At 37.5% G+C, this 23,632-nt stretch overlaps 1 protein-coding gene across 4 annotated transcripts in view; it reads left to right on the forward strand.

Moving 5' to 3' along the window:
* Positions 1-23,632, forward strand: part of LOC120529457 (meiosis-specific coiled-coil domain-containing protein MEIOC-like) — a 150,303-nt gene that overhangs the window by 88,526 nt on the left and 38,145 nt on the right. For all 4 annotated transcript variants that reach the window (XM_039753269.1, XM_039753270.1, XM_039753268.1 and 1 more), the window contains 3 exons: positions 106-1,864; positions 20,527-20,661; positions 20,881-21,061. In XM_039753269.1, coding sequence (XP_039609203.1) covers positions 106-1,864; positions 20,527-20,661; positions 20,881-21,061 — 2,075 coding nt within the window. The remainder of the gene's footprint in view (positions 1-105; positions 1,865-20,526; positions 20,662-20,880; positions 21,062-23,632) is intronic.

The following is a 23,632-nucleotide window of genomic DNA, read 5'->3' on the forward strand; positions in this document are numbered from 1 at the left end:
TAGTGTATACATGGTAATAGTAAAAGTCACAAGACAGTAGTCAGTATAAATACAGTTTAGATTTGGGAATTTCTTACATTGTATTTGAAAACTTATTTTTTCTAGGAATACTACTTCCAGACTGTTTCCATCGTTGCCAGTAGAGAACAGTGACTGTGTTGGCTACCCAGCATTAAACAACAGATCTCCTGCTTTTATTGATACAAAAGAACTCTACGCTGAAAATTTTCAGAAATCACCAGAAACTCAAAGTGATACCCTCTATGAAGGCGTACAGGATCTGAGCTTGATGGAATCCTGGCTTTCTGCTGTAAAGAAGGACACCAGCCTGGCAAACCTCCAATCAGCACGTTCCCCACAGTGGATCTATGCACAGGACTCTACCTGCAGGAGCAATATGTTTGATCAGGAAGCAGATCTCAGTAATCATGGGTATAATACAGACCCATGCGTGCACAATTTTACTAAAGAGCTGCTTAATGGGGATCCTGAGAAGAATTCTTTCGATTTTAATTCTTATGCTTTCCTTAATCAAAGTAACAGTAAAAACTCTGGACTTCAGAGAGGGGACAAAAAGGATCAATTCCGAGAGAAATTAAGCAAGCAAAATCTTGTAAACCAGAGTTCTATGAATAACCTGAGGAGTGTGCACTTTGTAGATGGTTGGGGCCTACAAAAGCAAACATTTAAAAATTATGAAGATCATAGTAACCTTCAGTCCCTTAAAAAAACAATTCCACCACCACCAAATTCTTTTGATCAACCAAGTCTGAAAGAAAATGGGATAAACTGGAGGACCAACTCTGATATAATGATTAATAGCCAAGAATGGTGTACCGTAAATAGAAAATCTTCTGATCAAGCAAATTTTAAACTTCCAGAAAAGCATGCTTTTTCTTCTCATTTCTCTCAGTCTGTAAACTCCATGCTAAAGAGTGGAGAAAATTTGTATTCAGCCAAGAGTGGGCATTTGAAACCTGACAGAGATCATTTAAGCCCCACTGGGAAGTTCAGCACTCCCTATCATATAAACCATGTTGTAAGCCCACAAGCTTCATCATCTGAGGGTTCCAGCTTTTCAGTTGATAGCAGTCTCAAACAAGCATCTCTCGTTTCAGTTTCCCAGCCTGCCTGTTTCTCCCCGACATCTTCAGTTTGTGTAGCTACCAGAAAAGATAAAATGTCTATAGGAGATAATCCAGGCTGTTGGCTTAATCTCTTCAGTGAGAATCCAGGTCAAAATATTTCTATTAATGTTTCAAGGCCGGATCATATAATGTCCAAAGAGATCCAGTACAGTAAACAGCATGTCGGCATTTCTACTGGCTGGGGATCCTCTGATTCACTTAGAAATGAACAGTTTCGATTTCAGAACAAAGCAAATCAGGAGATTCAGGATGACAGAAAAGGAAACAAGAAAAATAACTGGTACCCTCAACCCCACAACTTTGGTTGTTCCACCAGACATCAATATATTAATAATCTTAGAAAGCATAACCATGGTGCCTATAACACTTACGATTTCAGCAACTCATTTATTTCAAATTTCCCTTTAGTGACACCAGAGTTAAAGCAGAACCTCAGTTGTTCACAATTTAATCATAATGCTAGTGCCTCCCCTCTCCCAACATCTGGTCTCCCTTTTCCCGACCTTATTGATCTTCTTCGTTATGAAGACTTGAGTCACTTGGGACCTTCAGTTGATGAAATTTTTTGTGGAGACCTACCTCCACCTTATTTTGGTTTTCCTCAGAATTTCAGGTTTCGCTCAATGAGGAATCGCAGCGGTCCTGCCAATGAACTCCACATGCAGCTGGAAATGTGTTATGAACAGTGGCGGGCCCTTGAGAAGGAAAGAAAAAAGGTTTGAGTTGTCTTTTTTAATTTTAGCAAAGGTTTTCATTAATTTGTCAAAATTTGTTTAAATATTGTTGGCAGCTAGTTTCATAAGTGCATTATAGTCTTATAGGTGTTTTTTACATAATAAATAATTAGTTTTATTACATAGCACTTTAAATAAATTTTCACACATTATCGTATTTTAGATTTCCTTTTAGAGATGTTTTAAATAGATTAATGAAAGATGTGTTGAATATTACCATTTTGCACATCTCGAAGTTGTACTTTCACACTGCCTCTAACCATTTTATCAGTAAGTTGCTTCCTGTAGCTTGTGGTTGGTTGGCTATACCTGTCTTAATTAAATGAATACTGCATACATTGAAACAGTATGCCTTGAATCCCTAAGAAATGAAATACCCTTTTTACTCTTTGAATTAAAAAACGTAGCTTAAGTAATTGTGCATATTATTCTTAGACCAGTTCTTCTTGTTCCAGATAGTTGCATTTATGCATTCCACTTGCACTGTCGTCTTTTTGATTTTGGGTTCATCTTAATTCATGAGCAGAGATTTCTTTGTATATCTAAGCCTCAGCCCTAGACATCTGAAAAATCCCGACACAATGCTAACTGGAACATTAGAATTATGTATTTGATATTTGTTATTTATGTTTTTGAGAGTACAAAACATAAACATTAAAACACAATTCCATCACAAAAGACACAATTATTCAATCATTTTGTTCTGTATTGTTTTATTTTCAAAAATCAGAACATTCCAGTGGCATGCTACTGAATCAGATAATGACAACTTAACTGATACAACGATTTACAACAAAATGAATGCAGAGGGGAAAATAATTTGTAATATAAATATTGTGCTCACCAGACTAAACACTTTAGCCCTCCCCCTTCCTTATATCGATTTAAACAAAAGGAAAGGTTTGGCATGTTTTTATCATAATGACATTAATAAATTCTTGTTAAAACCTTTTTAAGCTCTTCTATGTAGAGAAAATATTTTTTTCTAGCTTAAAGGATAAGTTCTGTATTTTTTTAGTCAGTTATTTCTTTTTCATGCAAAATTGTGTTGTAAAATTCAGCATTTTCTGTAAATTAAAAAAAAATACATAGCTATTAGTAGTGATTTATATTGTAACCTTTGGTGCATGGAGAACCATTAGAAACTAAAAGCCTAAAAACTTGGTGAATATGTCCTCTTTGAAGCTGCAAAAGAAAACATGCTTTCTGTGTTTTAGCCACATTTTTTTTCCTCTCTCTCAAGGTAAGGTTATGTAGGCTATTCACTTGTGTGATAGGAGACAGTATCACATAAATATGGGAGTAAATCAACACAATACTAAGCACATGGCTCAAACACGTTACTATGTTTTTGTCTTTTGATAGGAAAGCACAGCCTTTGGGATGAAAGGCTGTTGCTGAAGAAAACAAATTCTGAGCTAGCATGCACAGTTGGATATCTCCTCTATTGGTGTTTTTTTTATTTAAAAATGACATGTATACGCTATTTTACAATATGTGTAATCTCAAGACACGGATCAATGCTCATCAACAATATCGGCTTAAAGAATTGCCTGCTCTGCAGCCTTTTCAAGTCAAAGGGAACTTTGTCATCTCAACCATATACAAGTGTAGCGGCGTTTTCCCAAAATTACCAAAGTTCTGCAGCTTCAACTCAAAAAATGGGATTCAACAAAAGCCTGACGCACAGAAATGATTCCACAGACAAAATATCTTTGTTTTTAAAAGTTTAGTTAAGTTTCAAAATAAAACAGTTCACACAAAAGGAAATTTAAAATAGTAAAAAAAGGGAAAATTCTTGAGAAAAGTTCTAAGCTCATCTTGTTACATCTCAAATTGTTACTATTTACTTAACTTTTCTAAACCATTTCAAAATGTTTCAGAACCATTTCTAAGCGGTCAGAAAACTGTATGCTTATCCCATTTCTAACTTGAAAATTGGTCTTTCAAGTCCCTCTTTACTGGGACTTGTTCTTACAAAAACTAAGCTTATTATCACAGTTTCTCAGTTATAGTAAGAAGGTTCTATCTCTTGCTAACTTATAGGGGGAAAAGACTGTACCATAAGTTATGACTATGGAAGAAATTTATATCCTATTCAAATTAAGCAAACATTAATATGAGTTTAACTCAAAACTTTAACTTTCTAAGATTGGCTCTTACATTTCCGGCCCCTAATTGGCTATACAGGAGGTGAGACCATTACTTTGCTTCAATATGAACCAATTACTTTTATATTAACTATTCTTTTCAAATCACTAGCAATAACACTGCAAACAAACATTTTAAATAATGTCATATTTCAAACATTGGCTGTTTCTTGAAGCAGGCACAGTTTATTCACGGGTCTGTCCAGTGTGCTGGTTTTAGTTTGTACACAAACTCTTCTGACTGCACCTTTAACATCTGGCATTGTCTTGATGACTCGACCCATTACACAGGAATTGCGAGGTGTAGCTTTGTCTACAATTAGAACGTCCCCTGGTTCAAAATTTCTTCTTGGTGCAAGCCATTTTTGACATTCTTGAAGTATTGGCAAATACTCTTTTGTCCATTGTGGACAATGATCTTCTTTCCAGTCTTACAGGTCTCCGAGCTTCTCTGAAGGAAGTCCATCTTTTCCAAAACAAATCAGCCATGTATTGAATTTGTTTCCAGCGTTGTCTTGGGTATGGTTCATTTTCTAAAATGAGTTCAGGTGGTATTTCAGGTTTTGTCTTCAGTAATAACAAGTGATTGGGTGTGAGTGGTTCCAAATCATTTGGGTCATCTGATGTCTTTGTAAGGGGTCTGTTATTGAGTACTGATTCCACTCTATACATCATTGTAGGAAGGTTTTCATCGTCGAGTGTTTGTTGGTTTAGTGTTGAATTTAAGATCTTTCTTATGCTTCTGATTTGTCTTTCCCACACACCACCTTGATGAGAGGCTGATGGTGGATTGAAAATCCATTTGATTTGTTCTTGCATCATAGCGTCGCTGATTTTTTTTTGGGTTCCAATTTTTTAATACAGTAGCTTCTCGTAGCTCTCTCTTTCTGCTCCAACAAAATTTGTTCCATTGTCTGAGCGCATGATTTTAACTTGTCCTCTTCTATCCGTTAATCGAAGTATGGCTTAGATGCAAGAATCAGTGTCAAGCTATGTGCAATCTCTATGAGCGCAGCTGTGGTTGTTAAACACGTGAAGATTACTTCGTACCTCTTAACTAGACTTAGTCCTCTTTTGACTAGAAAGGGGCCAAAATAATCGACTTCAACATTAGTGAACGGTGGTTGGTTTGGTGCTAGGCGATCTTTGCCATTTTTTGTTCACCAACTTTCGCATTGTATCTTCTGCACATTGTGCACTTTGAAATTATTTTCTTGATAGCTGAATTCGCTTGATGTATCCAGTATTTCTGGCGTAACTGTGCGAGCACATAGTTGCGCCCACAATGTCCAATTTGTTTATTAATGTGCTGCAATATGAGAGAAGCAAGATGTGAATGCTTGTGAAGAATTGCTGGATGTTTAGCAGGGGTGTGGAAATGTAATTTATTTCTACTTGTCCACGGACAAGTAAACTTAGAAAATCCACTTGTCCACCAGTTAAATTCACTTGCCCATAAACAAATAACAAAAGTGAAAAATAGTTTATTTTTTCTGATCTCTTTTATTGATACCAAAACTGCCTTCCATTTTAAAACTGAAAAAAGTTCTTTCAGGGAGTAGTATTTTGCCACCTTGCTCTAGAACATTATATAAAAGATTCCCTTATTTTACTAGCTAATAAACAATGCCTTCATTATAGCTACACTAGTTCTTTTTCCATATATTACAGTTACATAACAAAACACTGTCCTGATTCATTTTCTGCCATGTTCTTCAGCTTTTGTCTTGCAACATCTTCTCCCCCAAGAATCTTTACTATCTCAGACAGCATGGGCTGAATGCTTTTCATTTCTGCTTGAGCTGAACTGCATGGTTCCTGGACTGATGGTCCTGCAGAAGTGAATGCTGATGACTTTTCAGGTTTTTTATGAGTGATGTGCCTGTTGCCAGGTGACAGCCAGAATTCCACAGCTGGTCTTCTAAAGAAGCAGTATTGAACAGCCTAGCATAATGCTCAACCTCCGAGCGTTCAACTTTAGAAAACACTTTTTCAATTGAACCAACTTTTTTCTTACTTTTAGACTCGTGTCTCTATCTGACATACTAAACCCCCAGTTCCTATCCTTTGTCTTTCTCCATATTACCAATCACCAAACGATAAAACGTATTTGTGAAATTAAAACTAGTTATAAGTTACCAGGCCACCATAGAAAACGTAAAAGATCTGTGTCTTTGTCTGGTATTTTAACTTGGTAGAACATTGACTTAATGTCTGCCATTAACGCTACTGACTCCTTTCTGAATCTTGTAAGGACGCCAATGAGTGTGTTAGTTAGGTAAGGGCCTTTTAGTAATTGTTCATTAAGTGAAATCCCCTGGTAGGTGGCAGTGCAGTCAAAGACCACTCGAATCTTATTTTTCTTTGGATGATACACACCATGATGTGGGATGTACCACACTCTGCCTTCATTGCAATTCAGGCTTTCTTTGGGTACCTTAACAGCAAAACCTTTGTCTATAATGTATTTCATGAAGGCTTTATAGTCTTTGTGGAAACCTGAATTTTTGCTCAATTTACTTTTGATTCCAATAGCACGCTGTTCAGCAATACAGCGGTTATTCGGCATTTTAAGTGTTTCGTCCTTCAAAAGCAAATTTAAATAATAGTGGCCACCTACCAGTCGCGCAGATTCTGAGGCTATGCGCATGAATTTGATGTCCTCCTGTGACATCTCCTCCTTTTCTTCACAGCTGTACTGTGGAAAATCTGTGTTATACTGTTGCAGCAACATATCTTCAATCTCTGTTATTGACACACAATTGATTGAATGTTTAGGCATCTTACCACTTTGTTTTGCGAGGTCATCTATCTCTTTGTATGGTCTACCAACTACCTATCCAAGTGTAGTCTTCATGGCGTGAGGTCCACCTTCTTGGCTAGGTATGATTCGTGACTGCTTGAAGATTTCTGGGTAGTTGATTCCTATTAAAAGATTAACTTCAGAGTCAATATGAGAGAGACATACAGTACCTCTTTAAGATATGCCCACTTATCAATATCTTCTTGTAGTGGAATACTTTCTCTGTTCACTGGAATGGAGACTTGTGTAAAGACCTTTGGCAAATCAATATATTCAACATCATTGAGACCACAGACTTGTAAATCTGATAAGACAGAACATTGGGTTAGCATCTTTGAATCATCGTCATAATTACTCATAGTTTTGAGGAATACTTGTGTCCTTCTCTCTTGTAGGCTTAATTGTCTCTGGAGCCTTTCTGTGCAAATTGTTACTGTACTGCCGAGGTCTATAAAGGCGTATGTTTCTACATACCTTTCACTTTTCTTAGATTTTACCTTAACAGGAACTATTTGCAGTGCGCATTCTTCTCCGGCCCCAGTAATGGCGCTAGTTTCAGTCTTTGTTTCCTTTTCAGTTGGTATTGCTACACTTGCTGTAGCTTTAGATGTTGCTCCACTGTCTTTTTTGATGTGCAGGATGTCTGGGTGCTGAAAAGAACATGTGTGACATTTACATTCTTTCTTTACAGTTCTTACCAAGGTGCCCCTGTTTGAGACAGCGAAAACATAAACCTTTAGATTTTAAAAAGTCAATTCTTTCTTTGTGTCAGTTCTTTGATTTTTTTACATTTAGCAAGGATATGCTGGCCACTGCAGAATATACAAGGCTTTTTAATTGCACATGTATCATCAACAGTCTTTTTGACAGGGATTTCTTGAGTCTCCTTTTCGGCTGCTTCGGAAATATTGGTGGTGAAAATACCTCCCAATCTCTGTCTGTACTTCTGAGGGGGCCTGGCATTCTCTGTCTTTTTTTTTTGTCTATACATTTGTAGTCTTGTGAAATGACACTATGTACAGGGTCTAAAAGCATTTTAGCTTCGTTACGCAAAAATTAATTAGTTCAGGTATGCCAGGTCTCATTTTCTTAAAGCATAACTCATCCATTAGTCTCTTAGAGAAAATGGAAGTTTCTTAAGTACTGCACGCACATTATGACTTATTGAATTCTCCACCGTTCCCTGAATCATTCATAGTATTCATGCAGATTGAGAGGAAGTTAGAATAATCTCTCAGAGCCTCCCCATCGTTTTGCTTTATCTGAGGCCGTTTCAATGCTTTATTCTGGCTTCTAAGTAGCCTGCATCTGGTAACATTCATGAACAACCTTTAATCATTTCTTGAGGAGAACCTCTGGTGTACAGGATCAGATAATCTCATTTATCTTGAGGGTTTTCTAACACATCCCCAACAGCGTTATCAAAGGCCCTAATAAAGTCTGCATAAGCCAATGGATCACCTGAAAATAAAGGGACCTGTCTGTGTGGTACTTCACCACGCAGCGCAGGAGGTGCTGGAGCAGGTGTTATATTTTGATCAGTTAACGATTTAGCCAATTCATTGATTACTTTCTGACATTCGGATGGATTTTTTTGATATTCGGTTTGATTTTTTTTTTACTTTCGGCTTGATTCTGAAATAACATATCAATAAGACCGTGTCCATAAAATAGTGGCTGCTCTGAGGCAGTTACTGACCGTACCTGCCTTTCGGACTCAAGTTCATCTAACCTTAGTAGGATTCTGTCAAGTGTCGATTGTTCAACTAACACTGCTGTAGAAGGTGATGATGTGTCAGCGGTTTTCTGGGCTAAAGAATCAAATTTAATATCAAAAATGTGCTTTAACTCTTTTAACTGAGGAGACGTCTTTCGTGTTTTTGACTTTGAGCGATCCCGTACTTGTAATTGCATCTCTTCAAATTGATTAACTAGCTGTTCATCAGATGTGCGTGTTAACAGTCTATTTGTGTCTTTCAGCCATGCTGCTGTAGCGACAATAAATTTATTCCATTTCTTAGAGCTTTCCGCGAATGTCGTTTTCTGTTTCTTAATCGCTCCTTCCTTACTTATTGCAGATAGTAGCCTTTCATGCAACTAATTCCTCTATCTCTCTGTGCATCTCACAAAATTTTTCAAGTCTTTCTGCTACTATTAAATGATTTCCTGGAATGTCTTTAAGACTTTCGATTTTAGTTATAAGCACAAAAAGCTTATCTTTCCTCTGACTTATGTGACCTTTAAGATCTCCAATTATATTTTCTGACTTCAAGTTTGTACTCGCATCACTGCTGATCTCACTTGAGCTGTGCTTAGACGTTGCCATTACAGCATTTCGAGCAAATAACAGGACATTTCCTGACAGCAATTTTGTCACAATCGGGATGTTCCAACAACGCAGATTACTTCCTTGAAACAAGGCTTCAATGACTCGGGCAAAAGCACAACCGAACATCCACAGTGTCTTTTTATAATATCACAGTCTTTCAGATCTTCTCAAGGTACAGTGACCTTGCTTTCATTTACGATCGTGAAAAGATAGTATACAAGAGCACAGTACCTCAGTTCATTTTTTTCGTTGACAAGTTCTGGAAGCGTCCAGAAGCGTCCTCTGTGCTCCGATGGTAGATTCCAGTTCGGGTTCAAGGCCTTCAAATAGCACGTTTTCTGACGAAAATGTAGCTGCGTTTTCCCAAAATTACTAAAGTTCTGCAGCTTCAACTCAAAAAATGGGATTCAATAAAAGCTTGGCGCTCTAATGATTCCACGGGCAAAATATCTTCATTTTTAAAAGTTTAGTTAAGTTTCAAACTAGTTCACACAAAGGAAAATTAAAATAGCAAAAAAATGGGAAAAATTCTTGTTAAGAGAATTTCAGTTCTAAGCTCATCTTGTTGCATCTCAAATCGTTACTATTTTTACTACATTTCTAAACCATTTCAAAACATTTCAGAACCATTTCTAAACGGTCAGAAAACTGTATGCCTATCCCATTTCTAACTTGAAAATGGGTCTTTCAAGTCCCTCTTTACTGGGACTTGTTCTTACCAAAACTAAGCTTATTATCACGCTGTTTCTCAGTTATAGTAAGAAGGTTTTATCTCTTGCTAACTTATAGGGGGAAAAGACTGTACCATAAGTTTTGACTATGAAAGAAATTTATATTCTATTCAAATTAAGCAAACATTAATATGAGTTTAACTCAAAATTTTAACTTTAAGATTGGCTTTTACAACAAGTATACAGAGAGATGAAAATTGCGGAGCTCAGGGTCCACAGTGCAACAACATGACGTGCAAATAATAAATTAAAAATAGAATTACAGTTAAAATTAAAAATTCAAATGCAAACATGACATTGTGCACAGACAAGACAAAGAAGTAGCAGCAATATTGTCGTGTAGTTAGCAATATGAACAATGATGCAATGTATGGTATTTGCAATCTAGATACATAAATATAGTCAACAGATATTTAATATAATAAATAAATAATAGATATAGATAATACAGAAATTATCGGTGTATGATAATATTTGTTTAAGACATGTGTAAACAATGACAGGAGACTTTTGCCCCATAAGGTTTCATAATAAAGCACCAAGAGTGAATATGTATTTTTTAAAATGCATAAAAGACAACTCTAGAACAGAATTTTGCATGACAAATTCATATATGCCATGTTTTTGAAGAAATAACTTCTTTGAAAAATACCAAACTTTAAGATAATGCTGGACACTTTAACATTGAGTTGTGTTAGGTGGGTCAGGATTCTTCCAGGTAATCAAGATGAGCCTAAAATCAAGTGTTCTAATTAGCATAGGATACAACAGATATTTCATTGTACAGTGATATATTGATAGTAGATGATTATCGGTGGGTATATGAGTCATTTTAGATCTGAAACATGTGCATAAAATGTATGAATGTAGAACATGCCCAAAATGTATGACTTTGGCTATCATCATAATATCATAATTTTGATCTTCTCTTGGATGCATCTTAGACAATTACAAATGTGATACCTATGCAAGGTACAGCTTAGGGCTGAATTACAGCATTGCTTTGCATGCATCAAAGAATATATTTTATAAATGGTTGAATCCCCTTTCTTATGTGAAATCCATCCATCCATCCATTATCCAACCTGCTTCATCCTAACTACAGGGTCATGGAGGTCTGCTGGAGCCAATCCCAGCCAACACAGGGCACAAGGCAGGAAACAAACCCCGGGCAGGGCGCCAGCCCACTGTAGCTTATGTGAAATCCAAATTGTAAAATCCCTTTTTCATTATCCCCTGGGATCATATAAGATTAAATTGGTTACATAGTATTGCCTGGAAAAACTGCTTATATCATCATTAAATGTAGCTAGTATAACTTTGTGGATCGATAATGTTAGTAGATTAGGGAAGTTTAGGGTGGTTACTTTTGATAGCATTCCTAACTTGTACATACAAATAGTATGTTGCTGAAATATAATATTTAAGATACTACATACTGTTAAGATACTGCAGTTTTTTTTTTTTTGCAACTTCACATCGGCAACATAATGTATAGTGCTGTATTTGAGCCACTGAGAAAAAAATAAAAGACATGGTGAAAACGTGTATTTTGTGATTAAAGTGGAAATTTCGCCTTTAATCTCGAAATGTCCACTTTAACCTCGTAAGTTTACTTTATTATTAAAGCAGACCATCGTAAACGTCATCCCAGGTTTTAATCGCTACGAGCTTCTTGGACCTGACAGCAGGTAAAGTAAAAAATAAAAATAGACGGCACAAAAGATGGTATGTGAGACTTTTAAAATGTATCGTGTCATTACGATCGGGAATATGTGACGCTTGAATATAAAAGCACCACGAATGCATCTGTATGTCGGCATTTTGCTTCACCACATCGAACCATTCATCAAATATCAAGTTCCGACTTTTAGCACACTGCGCCTCCCGACTTTTTGCTGGTACTGCAACTCGCGCACGCGTCGCGTTAATTTCTGAGGACCTGCTCAGAGGACGCGTGAAATAAACGCTGGGGACGCATGGCAGCCATGATGCGGGCGCGTGCGCGTTCTGAGCGTGAAGTATAAATCGCCCCTTAGACTTCCAGGTGAGTGTTCATTGATTGTCAGTTCTCTCATGCAAAGACTTCACTGCTTATAATTTTAGGCACTCTTAGGGTGCATCACAGACTAGTTCATCTAGGTTAATGGGAACGTCAGACTACATGACTGGTCACAGAAGTAAACCACAGCTTCCTCCACTTAGTGAATATGAAGTCGGCCACTGTAATTTAATTCTTAATTTATTAAATAAATCATTGACTTTAGTCTTGCTTTCTTTTACACATCTTTGTAAATAAAGACCTGCACTGTTTCTTAAATAGGTTACTTTTTTTTGTGTTTCCATGTGTAATGAGGCAGAAGTATGTAGTAAGCAAAAATAGTCATATATTTGAAATATTAAAATGTGTTTCAATTTAAATACTCAGTTGTAATAGAAACTTTTCATTTTTCACACCCCCGATAGAGGTCCATAAAGGGCTAGATCTCCTGTAAAGTATCAAAAATAATATATTCTTAGTCACTGACCTTGAAATAATCTAAAACAATACCCTACATGTTTGTTTAAACATTCATTTTTAATCTTGTGGGAGTGGCCAGGGCCACCAGCAAAGAATCATATATCAAAAATATCTTCCTTGAAATACCAAAAAAACAACACTCCATGTTGTAGGCATTGCCTTTTTAATTTATTTTTTAATGTATGTGTTTCTGGACAGTTAAATTTGAAGTACCTGTATAATTTTTCATAAGATGCAAAAATATTATCTGCATACGCTTCTGTAAGTGTTTTAATCCTGGACGTTTTCCAAAGATTAAGTACTGTGTAGGTTTGGGAGGATTGAAAAAAGTGATTATTATGTACAGGTGCAACAGATAAAAGCTTATCTGCCTTGAAGTGCATCCTTCATTTAGCTTCCATATTCTGAGTGATTGATGGACAATTCAATTATTGGAATATTGACAATGTTATATTTACTGGGGCGCAAAGCAGGATATATAAAGATTTTATTTCTTTTGTTGACCAGGCTTGTGTATATTCATCAATCTGTGTCAATTTCCAGGAATTTATAGCTTGTATATTTGCTACCCAGTAATATAATTGAAAGCTATGTACTGCCATGCCATCTTCTGCTTTAGGTCTTTGTAGAGTCACTTTTTGAATGCATGGGTGCCTCAAGTTCTTGATAAATAATGTTAGAATTGAATCTTATTAATGTATATAGGGATGTTCTGAAATAGAAAGAGAAGACTGGGAAGGATGGTCATCTTGTTAGAATTGATTCTCCCTGCTAATGTGAGGAGGGTAGACCATATGCTCACATTTTGTTTGACATTTTTCCAAGCTGACAGCAAAATTGTGCTGAAAAAGATCTTTGTTTACTTGTGATATTTACCCCTAGATATATAAACTATTCTGATAGAATAAATGGACAGATATCCAGTCTAGTGTTCTGTGCCTGAAAAGGCACATTTTTATTCAGATAGATTTTGAGTCCAGATATCTTTGAAATTCTGCTAGTACATTAAGGTCTACTGATAGATGTTTTTGGGTCTTCTATATAAAGTACCATATCATCTATGTATAGTGAAGTATTCTTTCAAGTCCTCCTTTGATAATATTCTTTATCTCTAATACATTTTGTTATTGAATGGCCAATTGCTCAATAGAGAAAGCAGTGGTGATAGAGGGGACCCTTGTTGAGTACCTCATTCTAGTTTTAAGTTGTTTGAGGTTGTGTTGTTAATACAGGTAGAAGCTTCTGGACTGGTATAAAGTAGTTTTATCCGCACACTTAAATTTGGGCCAAACCCAAATTTGTGCAACAGGCGAATAGGTAGTCCCAATCAACTCTGTCAAAAGCGTTCTACAGTACTATGTTATGTGGGTTAGTATATCATATTAAACAAGCACCAAAGATGTGTAGCCAAGTATTTGCCTTTAATAAATCCAGTTTGGTCTTGTGATATTACAGAAAGAAGCACTTTCTCGATCCTTCTGGCTAGAACTTTGTAGAGTATCTTAATATTATTATGCAGAAGTGAAAGTGGTCTGTATGATGCACATTGTAATGGGTCTGTATTTTTCTATGGAAAGACTAGGGGGCTATGCCCCCTGCTCGCTTCACTCACTAACCCCCCGGCAGGCACTATGCGCTAGCCACTTAGCGGCTCTGCCATTCACATATGGGAACGCGGATGTACAATTTAAACAGATTATTTTCATGGGAATTGTTATATATGCATAATAGACCTAAATGTTTTACATTACATCGAGTAATTAGCCATAGTAAAAAATTGTAAAATGTAATAAATTGAAAGAAAACTGTTTCATGTTGCTTTAGAGGTATTCATTGCGTTATACATTTTCATTCTGTTTGGCTTTGAAATTAACACGCAAATTCTTTTTAAACTTACACTTTTACTGTAAAACTTCAGTAAAAACAATATTTCGAATTAACTTTTCATCAATATTGCATTGAATTTTGATTCAGTGTTTGGTGTTGCATCGTGACAATGCAGCGTATAACTGCCCATGAGTGAATATCATTTCTTTCTCTCTAATAAGTAAACTGACTTTTTCAAATGTTTGTCCCTCTGACTTAATTGTTGCCATGTAATTGATCGACAAATTTCACGTTAATTCGTTTGACTTCATCATTTCTCAGTGCTAGGATTGCCAGTATACTCATTTCTTCTGTTGATAACCCTTCAAGATAAAATTCTTCAATAAGATTTGGACATAATAAGTCATCTTTTATAGGGAACTTAAAGTAAAAATTTATAAGAGCTGAGAGCGCAGCAACTGTGTCTGACAAAAGCATTCACAAGAATGAGAGATGAGAGGACCATGGGCGTGGTTGAAAATGGTTGAGAGGAGGGTGGAACTTGAAAGAAATCTCTTGGCAATATTTACAACAGATTTTACATTAAAGTAGACCAAGTTGCAAGCAGAATTTTCTTTGCATTTCCAAGACAATATGACTAATGTTCATATTTTAAAGAATGTCAGAATCAGTCTGTTTAGATTTTTTTCATGAGAACAAAACATACATAATTGTCCATCAACAGTTACTTTCAGATTAGATGGAAACAGAGCTATATCTGACGACAGATGTCCATTGTTTTACTTCATCAATATGAGGTGTAAACATTTGCTTAAATTCTTCCAGGTGAGCACCAAGTATTCTGATTTTTATTCTCAGTTTTGCTCATATTTTCCTGTATTGTTTCTTTAATTGTTGCTAGTTTTATTTTTTAGGTTTACATCCAAGTTATTGCTTAAATATACCTCCTGGTCTTCTATATCCTGAAACAACTTGTCTGTTGTGTTGTGTTTTTTGTATATTCATGATATATATACTTCTTTATATCCTCCTTTACATTGTTTATTTTTGCCCTGAGTGCGGTGATTTGATACCTTCAGCTCAGACAGCTTATTTATGTTTTTTCTGTGCTCTGAAAGTGGAATTTTGTATCCCATTGGAGTTGATACTGTTGACCCACAGTGGGTATTGGTAGTAGTTGACAGCAGGGATAAAGGGGCCATGCTTGGTTCTGATATGCTGCCTGAAAGAAGCAGATTCTGATTGCCTGCCTCACTCGCAGTTTAACTCCCTCATTCACTGTTAACCAGAGCAGGTGCTACACTAATGGGTTCTGGCTGATCTATTCCTTCTCCTATCTTTTCTAGCATAGTCTGTGGCAGGCAATATTGTGAACTTGAGACCAGCTTAAACTTTGAAACTTTAGGTACCTTTTCCTTCTGTTTCTGACCTCTTGGTCTCCTGCTCATGTTTTTAATATACAGGTAGTCCCCAGGTTACAGACATTCGACATACAATCGGGGCCGCAGCTGCGATGCATGCGCCTCAGTAACTGCCGCTCCGTCATCTTCAGCTTGGGAACGCTGCAAGCAGTGGCTGGAGGGGGGGTGATTTCGCTGCCCGTGCAGTGTAGTGTCCCTCTGCGGCAAGCGGTTTCACTGCCCGACCATCACACACGGCTGTCCCATTCGTTCTCTGTGGGCAGCTGGTAATGCTGCAAGTGGTGGCTGGATGGTGGTTGAAGGGGAGCAATTTCTCTGCTTGTGCAGTGTAGTGTCCCTTGGGCGGCTCCTGGCGGCAAGCGGTTTCACTGCCCGCCCACCACACATGGCTGCCCCGTTCCTTCTCGTTGGGCAGCTGGTAATACTGCAAGTGGTGACCCGGTTGTGGCTGAACGGAGGCCATTGAGGTTGAACAGGGCGGCCGGGGGTAGCATTGTAGTGTGCATCGGATAGCTGCCAATTGAATGGGGGCGATTAACTACTCGCCTTTGGCCACACCATGTTCGTTCTTGGTGGGTGAAAACTGCAGGCAGCATACTGTAGTGGCGGTGAATGTGAGGTGGGCTGGTGATGAACCGCCCATCAATACCCCCATTCATTCTCAATAACAAGCCTGCTTGTACTGTTATGCACATAGCAGGAAGTTGTCTCTTGTCAGTACATCAGACATATTGACGACTAGTGCCTTCCTGCTTTGATAGCATGTACAGTGCTGTGCAGAAGATCTTAATCTTTTGTCTTCACCCTTTAACAATGTCTCTGTAACACCAATCTAGTGCAAGTGCTGGTGATACAGTAAAGAAGAGAAACACCATCACCATCGAAAATAAAGTAGAAATAATAAAAAGGACAGAGAGAGATGAAACTCCATCATTCATTGGCAGAGCACTTGGTTACAGTAGGTCAACAATAGCATTTATTAAATTTACGTACCTGTTCCGACTTACATACAAATTCAACTTAAGTACAAACCTACCTGTCCCTATCTCGTACGTAACCCGGGAACTGCCTATACTTAGAATTGATTCTTCTCAGGATAATTACAGTAATCCCTCGCTATATCGCGCTTCGACTTTCGCGGCTTCGCTCTATCGCGGATTTTAAATGTAAGCACATCTAAATATATATCACAGATTTTTAAGCTGGTTGCGCTTTCTGTGGACAATGGGTCTTTTAATTTAGGTTACATGCTTCCTCAGTTTGATTGCCCAGTTGATTTCATACAAGGGATGCTATTGGCGGTTGGCTTAGAAGCTACCCAATCAGAGCATGTATTACATATTAACTAAAACTCCTCAATGCTATAAGATATGCTTCCCGCGCCGTGCTTGTTTGCTTCTCTCTATCTTTCTCACTCTCTCTGCCTGACGGAGGGGGTGTGAGCAGAGGGGCTGTTTGCACAGAGGACACGGACGCTCCTCTACAAAATGCCGCTTTATCACGGTGCTTCTGTATACTTAAAATCACGTATTGATTTTTTTGATTGTTTGCTTTTCTTTGCGAGCGCTCTCTCTGACATTCTCTGCTCCTGACGGCTCTCCTTTATGACGTCCGCTCCTTTGAAGATAAGATATGTTTGCTTTCTTTTAATTGTGAGAAAGAACTGTCATCTCTGTCTTGTCATGGAGCACAGTTTAAACGTTTGACTAAAGGGTGTTATTTCATGTCTAGAGGGCTCTAATAATGTTAACAGGGTGGGAGAGTTTATAAGGGCTTAAAATATATAAAAATAACCATACAAACATATGGTTTCTACTTCGCGGATTTTCACCTATCTGGTCTGGAACGCAACCCCCGCGATCGAGGAGGGATTACTGTATATACAGGATATCTTGGATAGATATTAAAACTGCTAAATATCACTGCTGCCAGTGGAACACTCACTTAGATGTCCCTCTCCCGCAACAGATGAGTGACCCATTAGAGGGTGAACCGAAGGGGTCGGTTTATGTGGCATACACAACTTCAAGTCCCTCCTGATCGTTTGTGCTTGAGACACCCATTGGTTTACTTTTTATCTTAAGGGTGTAATTTCCTGCACATAATATGGTCCAAAAATGTCGTACAAATGAGTTTTCTTTTTCAGGTCCAGAAGACCAAATATAGGAGTGGAATCACAAAAAGCTTAAGGTCTTGTATTACTAGATATCAAGACACATTAAATGGTAAATTAGCTGTAAATGTGGGATGTTTCTCGTATCAGTGAGTCAGAATGCACAGGACCAAAAAAAAAAACAGAAATGATTTCAAAGCATTTATACAGTGCATCCAGAAAGGTATTCACAGCGCATCACTTTTTCCACATTTTGTTATGTTACAGTGTTATTCCAAAATGGATTAAATTCATTTTTTTCCTCAGAATTCTACACACAACACCCCATAATGACAACGTGAAAAAAGTTTACTTGAGGTTTTTGTAAATTTATTAAAATTAAAAAAACTGAGAAATCACATGTACATAAGTATTCACAGCCTTTGCTCAATACTTTGTTGATGCACCTTTGCAAGCAATTACAGCCTCAGGTCTTTTTGAATATGATGCCACAAGCTTGGCACACCTATCCTTGGCCAGTTTCGCCCATTCCTCTTTGCAGCACCTTTCAAGCTCCATCAGGTTGGATGGGAAGCATCGGTGCACAGCCATTTTAAGATCTCTCCAGAGATGTTCAATCGGATTCAAGTATGGGCTCTGGTTGGGCCACTCAAGGACATTCACAGAGTTCTCCTGAAGCCACTCCTTTGATATCTTGGCTGTGTGCTTAGAGTCGTTGTCCTGCTGAAAGATGAACCGTCTCCCCAGTCTGAGCTCAAGAGCGCTCTGGAGCAGGTTTTCATCCAGGATGTCTCTGTACATTGCTGCAGTCATTTTTCCCTTTATCCTGACTAGTCACCCAGTTCCTGCCGCTGAAAAACATCCCCACAGCATGTTGCTGCCACCACCATGCTTCACTGTAGGGGTGGTATTGGCCTGGTGATGAGCGGTGCCTGGTTTCCTCCAAACGTGACGTCTGGCATTCACACCAAAGAGTTCAATCTTTGTCTCATCCGACCAGAGAAATTTGTTTCTCATGGTCTGAGAGTCCTTCAGGTGCCTTTTGGCAAATTCCAGGTGGGCTGCCATGTGCCTTTTACTAAGGAGTGGCTTCCGTCTGGCCACTCTACCATACAAGCCTGATTGGTGGATTGCTGCAGAGATGGTTGTCCTTCTGGAAGGTTCTCCTCTTTCCACAGAGGACCTCTGGAGCTCTGACAGAGTGACCATCGGGTTCTTGGTCACCTCCCTGACTAAGATCCTTCTCCCTCATCGCTCAGTTTAGATGGCCGGCCAGCTCTAGGAAGAGTCCTGGTGGTTTCGAATTCGAATTTCTTCCACTTACGGATGATGGAGGCCACTGTGCTCATTGGGACCTTCAAAGCAGCAGAAATTATTCTGTAACCTTCCCCAGATTTGTGCCTCAAGACAATCCTGTCTCAGAGGTCTACAGACAATTCCTTTGACTTCATGCTTGGTTTGTGCTCTGACATGAACTGTCAACTGTGGGACCTTATATAGACAGGTGTGTGCCTTTCCAAATCATGTCCAATCAACTGAATTTACCACAGGTGGACTCCAATTAAGCTGCAGAAACATCTCAAGGATGATCAGGGGAAACAGGATGCACCTCAGCTCAATTTTGAGCTTCATGGCAAAGGCTGTGAATACTTATGTACATGTGCTTTCTCAGTTTTTTTATTTTTTAATAAATTTGCAAAAATCTCAAGTAAACTTTTTTCACGTTGTCATTATAGGATGTTGTGTGTAGAATTCTGAGGAAAAAATGAATTTAATCCTTTTTGGAATAAGGCTGTAACATACAAAATGTGGAAAAAGTGATGCGCTGTAAATATTTTCCGGATGCACTGTAAGTAATTTTTGTGAACACAATAATTTTGTATGTATTTGTTGTGCTAAAATTTTATTTTTCTTTTAACCATGTCTATAATGATAATGCCTTTTGTTTTGATTAGGCTATAATACAAATACATTTTAAAAAGTCTTATTTGAAGACAAAAGCTGACATATTTTAAAAGAATGGTGTTTTTATACCATACACTAATTTTGGAATTGTTTTACACTATATAATGCTGCAATATTTAAAAATGTGTCTTTGCATCTCACTTACACAATTAGCCTGTTTCATACTTTAGAATGGTTACTTTATATTTATTTGAAAACTTACAGCCGTATCCCTTCAAAATGTAGCTTGAGACAGTTTTTCTTTTTTTTCTACTTCACTTTTTGATCTACAGTTGTACTCGGAGCAGATTTCTGAAAACTTCTCAATTGCCCTTAAAGTTAATACAGCTTCGGTTTTCTGCTTAAATCTGAGATCCCTAACAGTTGTTTTATGATGACGAATTCTCATTCATGAAAGTGGAAAATAACCATCCTAATTAGAAGTACATTAGTAATAAAAGGAAAATGATAAAGTCCTCACTTTGACAAGCATTTTTAGTGTCTGCAAAACATATTTTGTTACCTCGGCCAAAATGCTGTGTCACACAGTTTGTTTCCATCTTACATTACTTGACATATAATGCATAAAGAAATTGAGTGTCCTCCATTGTGAGTTGCATGCAAGTTTCTTTAAATTGAATATTGTGCCTGTAGTGTGTTTATATACAAGAAAACTAAAGGTCTTGTCAGGGAAGATTTAATTTGAATTTTTCACTGTCATTATTAAGCAAATTCCATAACATACTATATACTACTTCAATAATTACTTAAGTCTTTTTTTTTGTTTACTGTCTCCTGCTCACAGACTGAAGCCAGTCTTGCAAGAAATTTTCTTGGAAAGCGAGTTTCAAGTTCTAATAACACTCCCATTCCTCGTCTCCCAGTCAGTCCTTCTAGAGTTGACCGTTTAATTGTGGACCAGCTACGTGAGCAAGCTAGAGTAAGTCGGTTATGGTGTTGTTTTTACATACATATTGACTTTTATTTTGCCTCCATCAAAATGTTCTTATTTTTTTTCTTTGCTATTCTGTATACAAAAGCAATGTTTTGTTTTGGTTGAGCACTTTCAAAATCTCTCATATATTATGTTGAATATTAAGCAGAGGAAATGTTTCCTTTATATCACAAAATTACTTGGTATTTTTTCTATGTATTGCAGATTGTGACTTTAGTTGGGAAAATGGAACGTCTACGCAGTGCTCCTGTACATACAAATATAATTACTGCCCTTGATCATCATTTGGAAGCAATCCACTTAACTCAAGCCAGGCGAAAGGATGAGATTGTTAATGCTACTAATCGTCAACGGCAGGGTGCACCAAGATATAATGATGAAAAAGGTTGTAAGGCAGAATTCCTGTTATTATGGTTTAAAAATTTGCCTGCTTAATTTTTTTTTTTTTTTGATTCTATTGATTTTATTGTAATCACACAACATTCCATTCATAGAGATCAGTTTTTACAATAATAGGATTGAAAAAAAATCGACCCCCACGCCTGAGAAAGAGAGCATGGCCAGCAGAGTAAAACTTAAAGCTAGTAAAATAAATAAATAGATGAATTAATAAGTGAATAAAGATAAATGGAGAAGAAACAGAAATGGGGAGAGAATCTGCTTCCTCAGTGCTTTAAAAGCTTATTCTAAAATGTTATTGATTAGATCCTGCCAGGTTTTGAAAAAGTTCTGCACAGATCCTCTGAGTGACAATTAGATTTTTTTCCAATTTCAGATATTATATAACATCATTTACACATTGACTTAAAAGAAGAGAGTTAGGATTCTTCCAGTTTAGCCAGATAAGACTACATGCCAATAGTGCAGTAAAGGCAATTACAGTTTGTTTGTCTTTCTCCACATTAATTCCTCTGGAAGTAAACCAAACACAGCTGTTAGTGGATTAGCAGGGATTGTGACACAAAAGCTGTCTGAAAGGCATTTTAAAAGTTTGGTCCAGAATGATGTTAATTTGGTGCAGGCCCAAAACATGTGACCCAGTGAGGCTGGAACTTGATTGCAGCATTCACAGGTTGAGTCTTGCCCTGGAAACATTTTGGACAATTTTAAACGAGACAGATGTGCACGATATATAATTTTGAGTTGAATATTTGTATGCTTTGCACATATGGAGCTCGAGTGAATTCTCTGCATTGCTACCTTCCACTCCTTTTCTGAGATATTGAGTGAGAGATCCTTTTTCCACTGTCCTCTTGGATCTTTGAAAGGAAATGACTGTAAAATGGTTTTATATATTGTAGAATTGCTGTCTGAGTCCTCAAGACTGAGCAGTATTTTTTCCTGCATAGAGGGAGATGGGAGGTGAGGAAAATTGGGCAGGTTCTGTTTAACAAAGTTTCTAATTTGAAGGTAGTGAAAGAAATGTGTTGCTGGAAAGTTAAATTTCGAATGTAATTGTTCATAGAATGCAAAGAAGTTGTATATGTACAGATCTCCAAGTGATTTAATCCCAAATGTTTCCCAGATATTAAAAACTGCATATGTTTGCGCGGGTGGAAAAAGGTGGTTCTCTTGCAGAGGCGCCACAGATAAAAGCTTTTCTATCTTAAAATACTTAATGCATTGGTTCCATATTCTGCTTGAGTGACACACAATTGGGTTGTTAGTATATCGGTGATAACTTGCATTTATTGGGGCACATAGCAAGGAATATAAAGAAGTATTGCAAGATTTGATTTCTATTGCAGACCAAGCTTGTGCATGTTCATCTGTTTGTGTCCATGTCCAGGTTTTTATAGTTTGTATGTTTGCTGCCCAGTAATAAAAGAGAAAGGTAGAGCCATGCCACCTTCTGTCTTAGGTCTTTGTAGGTTCGCACTTTGGATGCATAGATATTTTGAATTCCAAATAAACAAGGTTATGGTTGTATCTAATTTCTTAAACGATTTATTGATGTACTAGATAGCCGATGCCTGCTGTAGCATACAGTAGTGTAAGAATAGGAGCGGAAAATGGTGCATTGCCTTCGTCAACCGTTTGTGTCAAGAAATAACCCACTGATAGGAACAGGCAGTTGCCGGATTCCGGAATACAGATGACGTTGTGCAAAAACCCGTTGAAAGAGAAGATACTGTTATTCATTTTATAACAAAGGCTTAGGAAACAACCGTCGCAGTATAACGAAAATAGCAAGGAGCGAAACCAATACCAATGGTCAAGAGAGTACCTTTCTGTAGCAGGCTACAGAAAAGACTCACAGGTGCAGACATGGCTGAAGTGAAAGGTCACGCGGTCAGGCTGGATATTGGGCGGTGACGTGACATCAATGGGGTCATGAGAGAGGACGGGGAATGCGGTACTCCGAAGGAGGAATAGGACTCGAGAAAAGCAGCATGGGGAAGGGTTTGAAACCGAATGAATAGGATCGAAAAATGCCATGTGGGCTGCATGTGGGTGGGACCGGGTTTGAAGAGGAAGCAGGACGAACCAGAAGAGAAATACATATAACAGATGTTGGAATGTTTTGAAATAAAAAGAGAAGCTTAGGAAGGGTATTCATATTAACAATGTTAATTCTTCCAGCTAAAGTGAGGTAAAAGGTTGACCATCTATGCAAGTCTTGCTTAATTTTTTCCATACAGACGGCGAAATTTTGTTGATAGAGAGTTTTATGTCTACTTGTGATGTTTACTCCTATGTATTTAAACTGATCTGCAATGATAAAAGGGAAGGTGTCCAATCTAATATTGTTTGCTAGAGAATTCACTGGAAAGAGCACACTTTTATTCAAATTAATTCTTAGACAAGAAATCTTTTGAAATTCTGTCAGGACTGCAGATACAGTATTTTGTGGGTCTGATATATACAGTACCATATCATCTGCATATAGAAAAAATTTCTGTTCAAGTCCTTCTCTGATAATCCCCTTCATCTCATAAGCATTTCCACACTGAAC

The sequence above is a fragment of the Polypterus senegalus genome, chromosome 5, assembly GCF_016835505.1.
Source record: "Polypterus senegalus isolate Bchr_013 chromosome 5, ASM1683550v1, whole genome shotgun sequence".
Lineage (NCBI taxonomy): Eukaryota > Metazoa > Chordata > Cladistia > Polypteriformes > Polypteridae > Polypterus > Polypterus senegalus.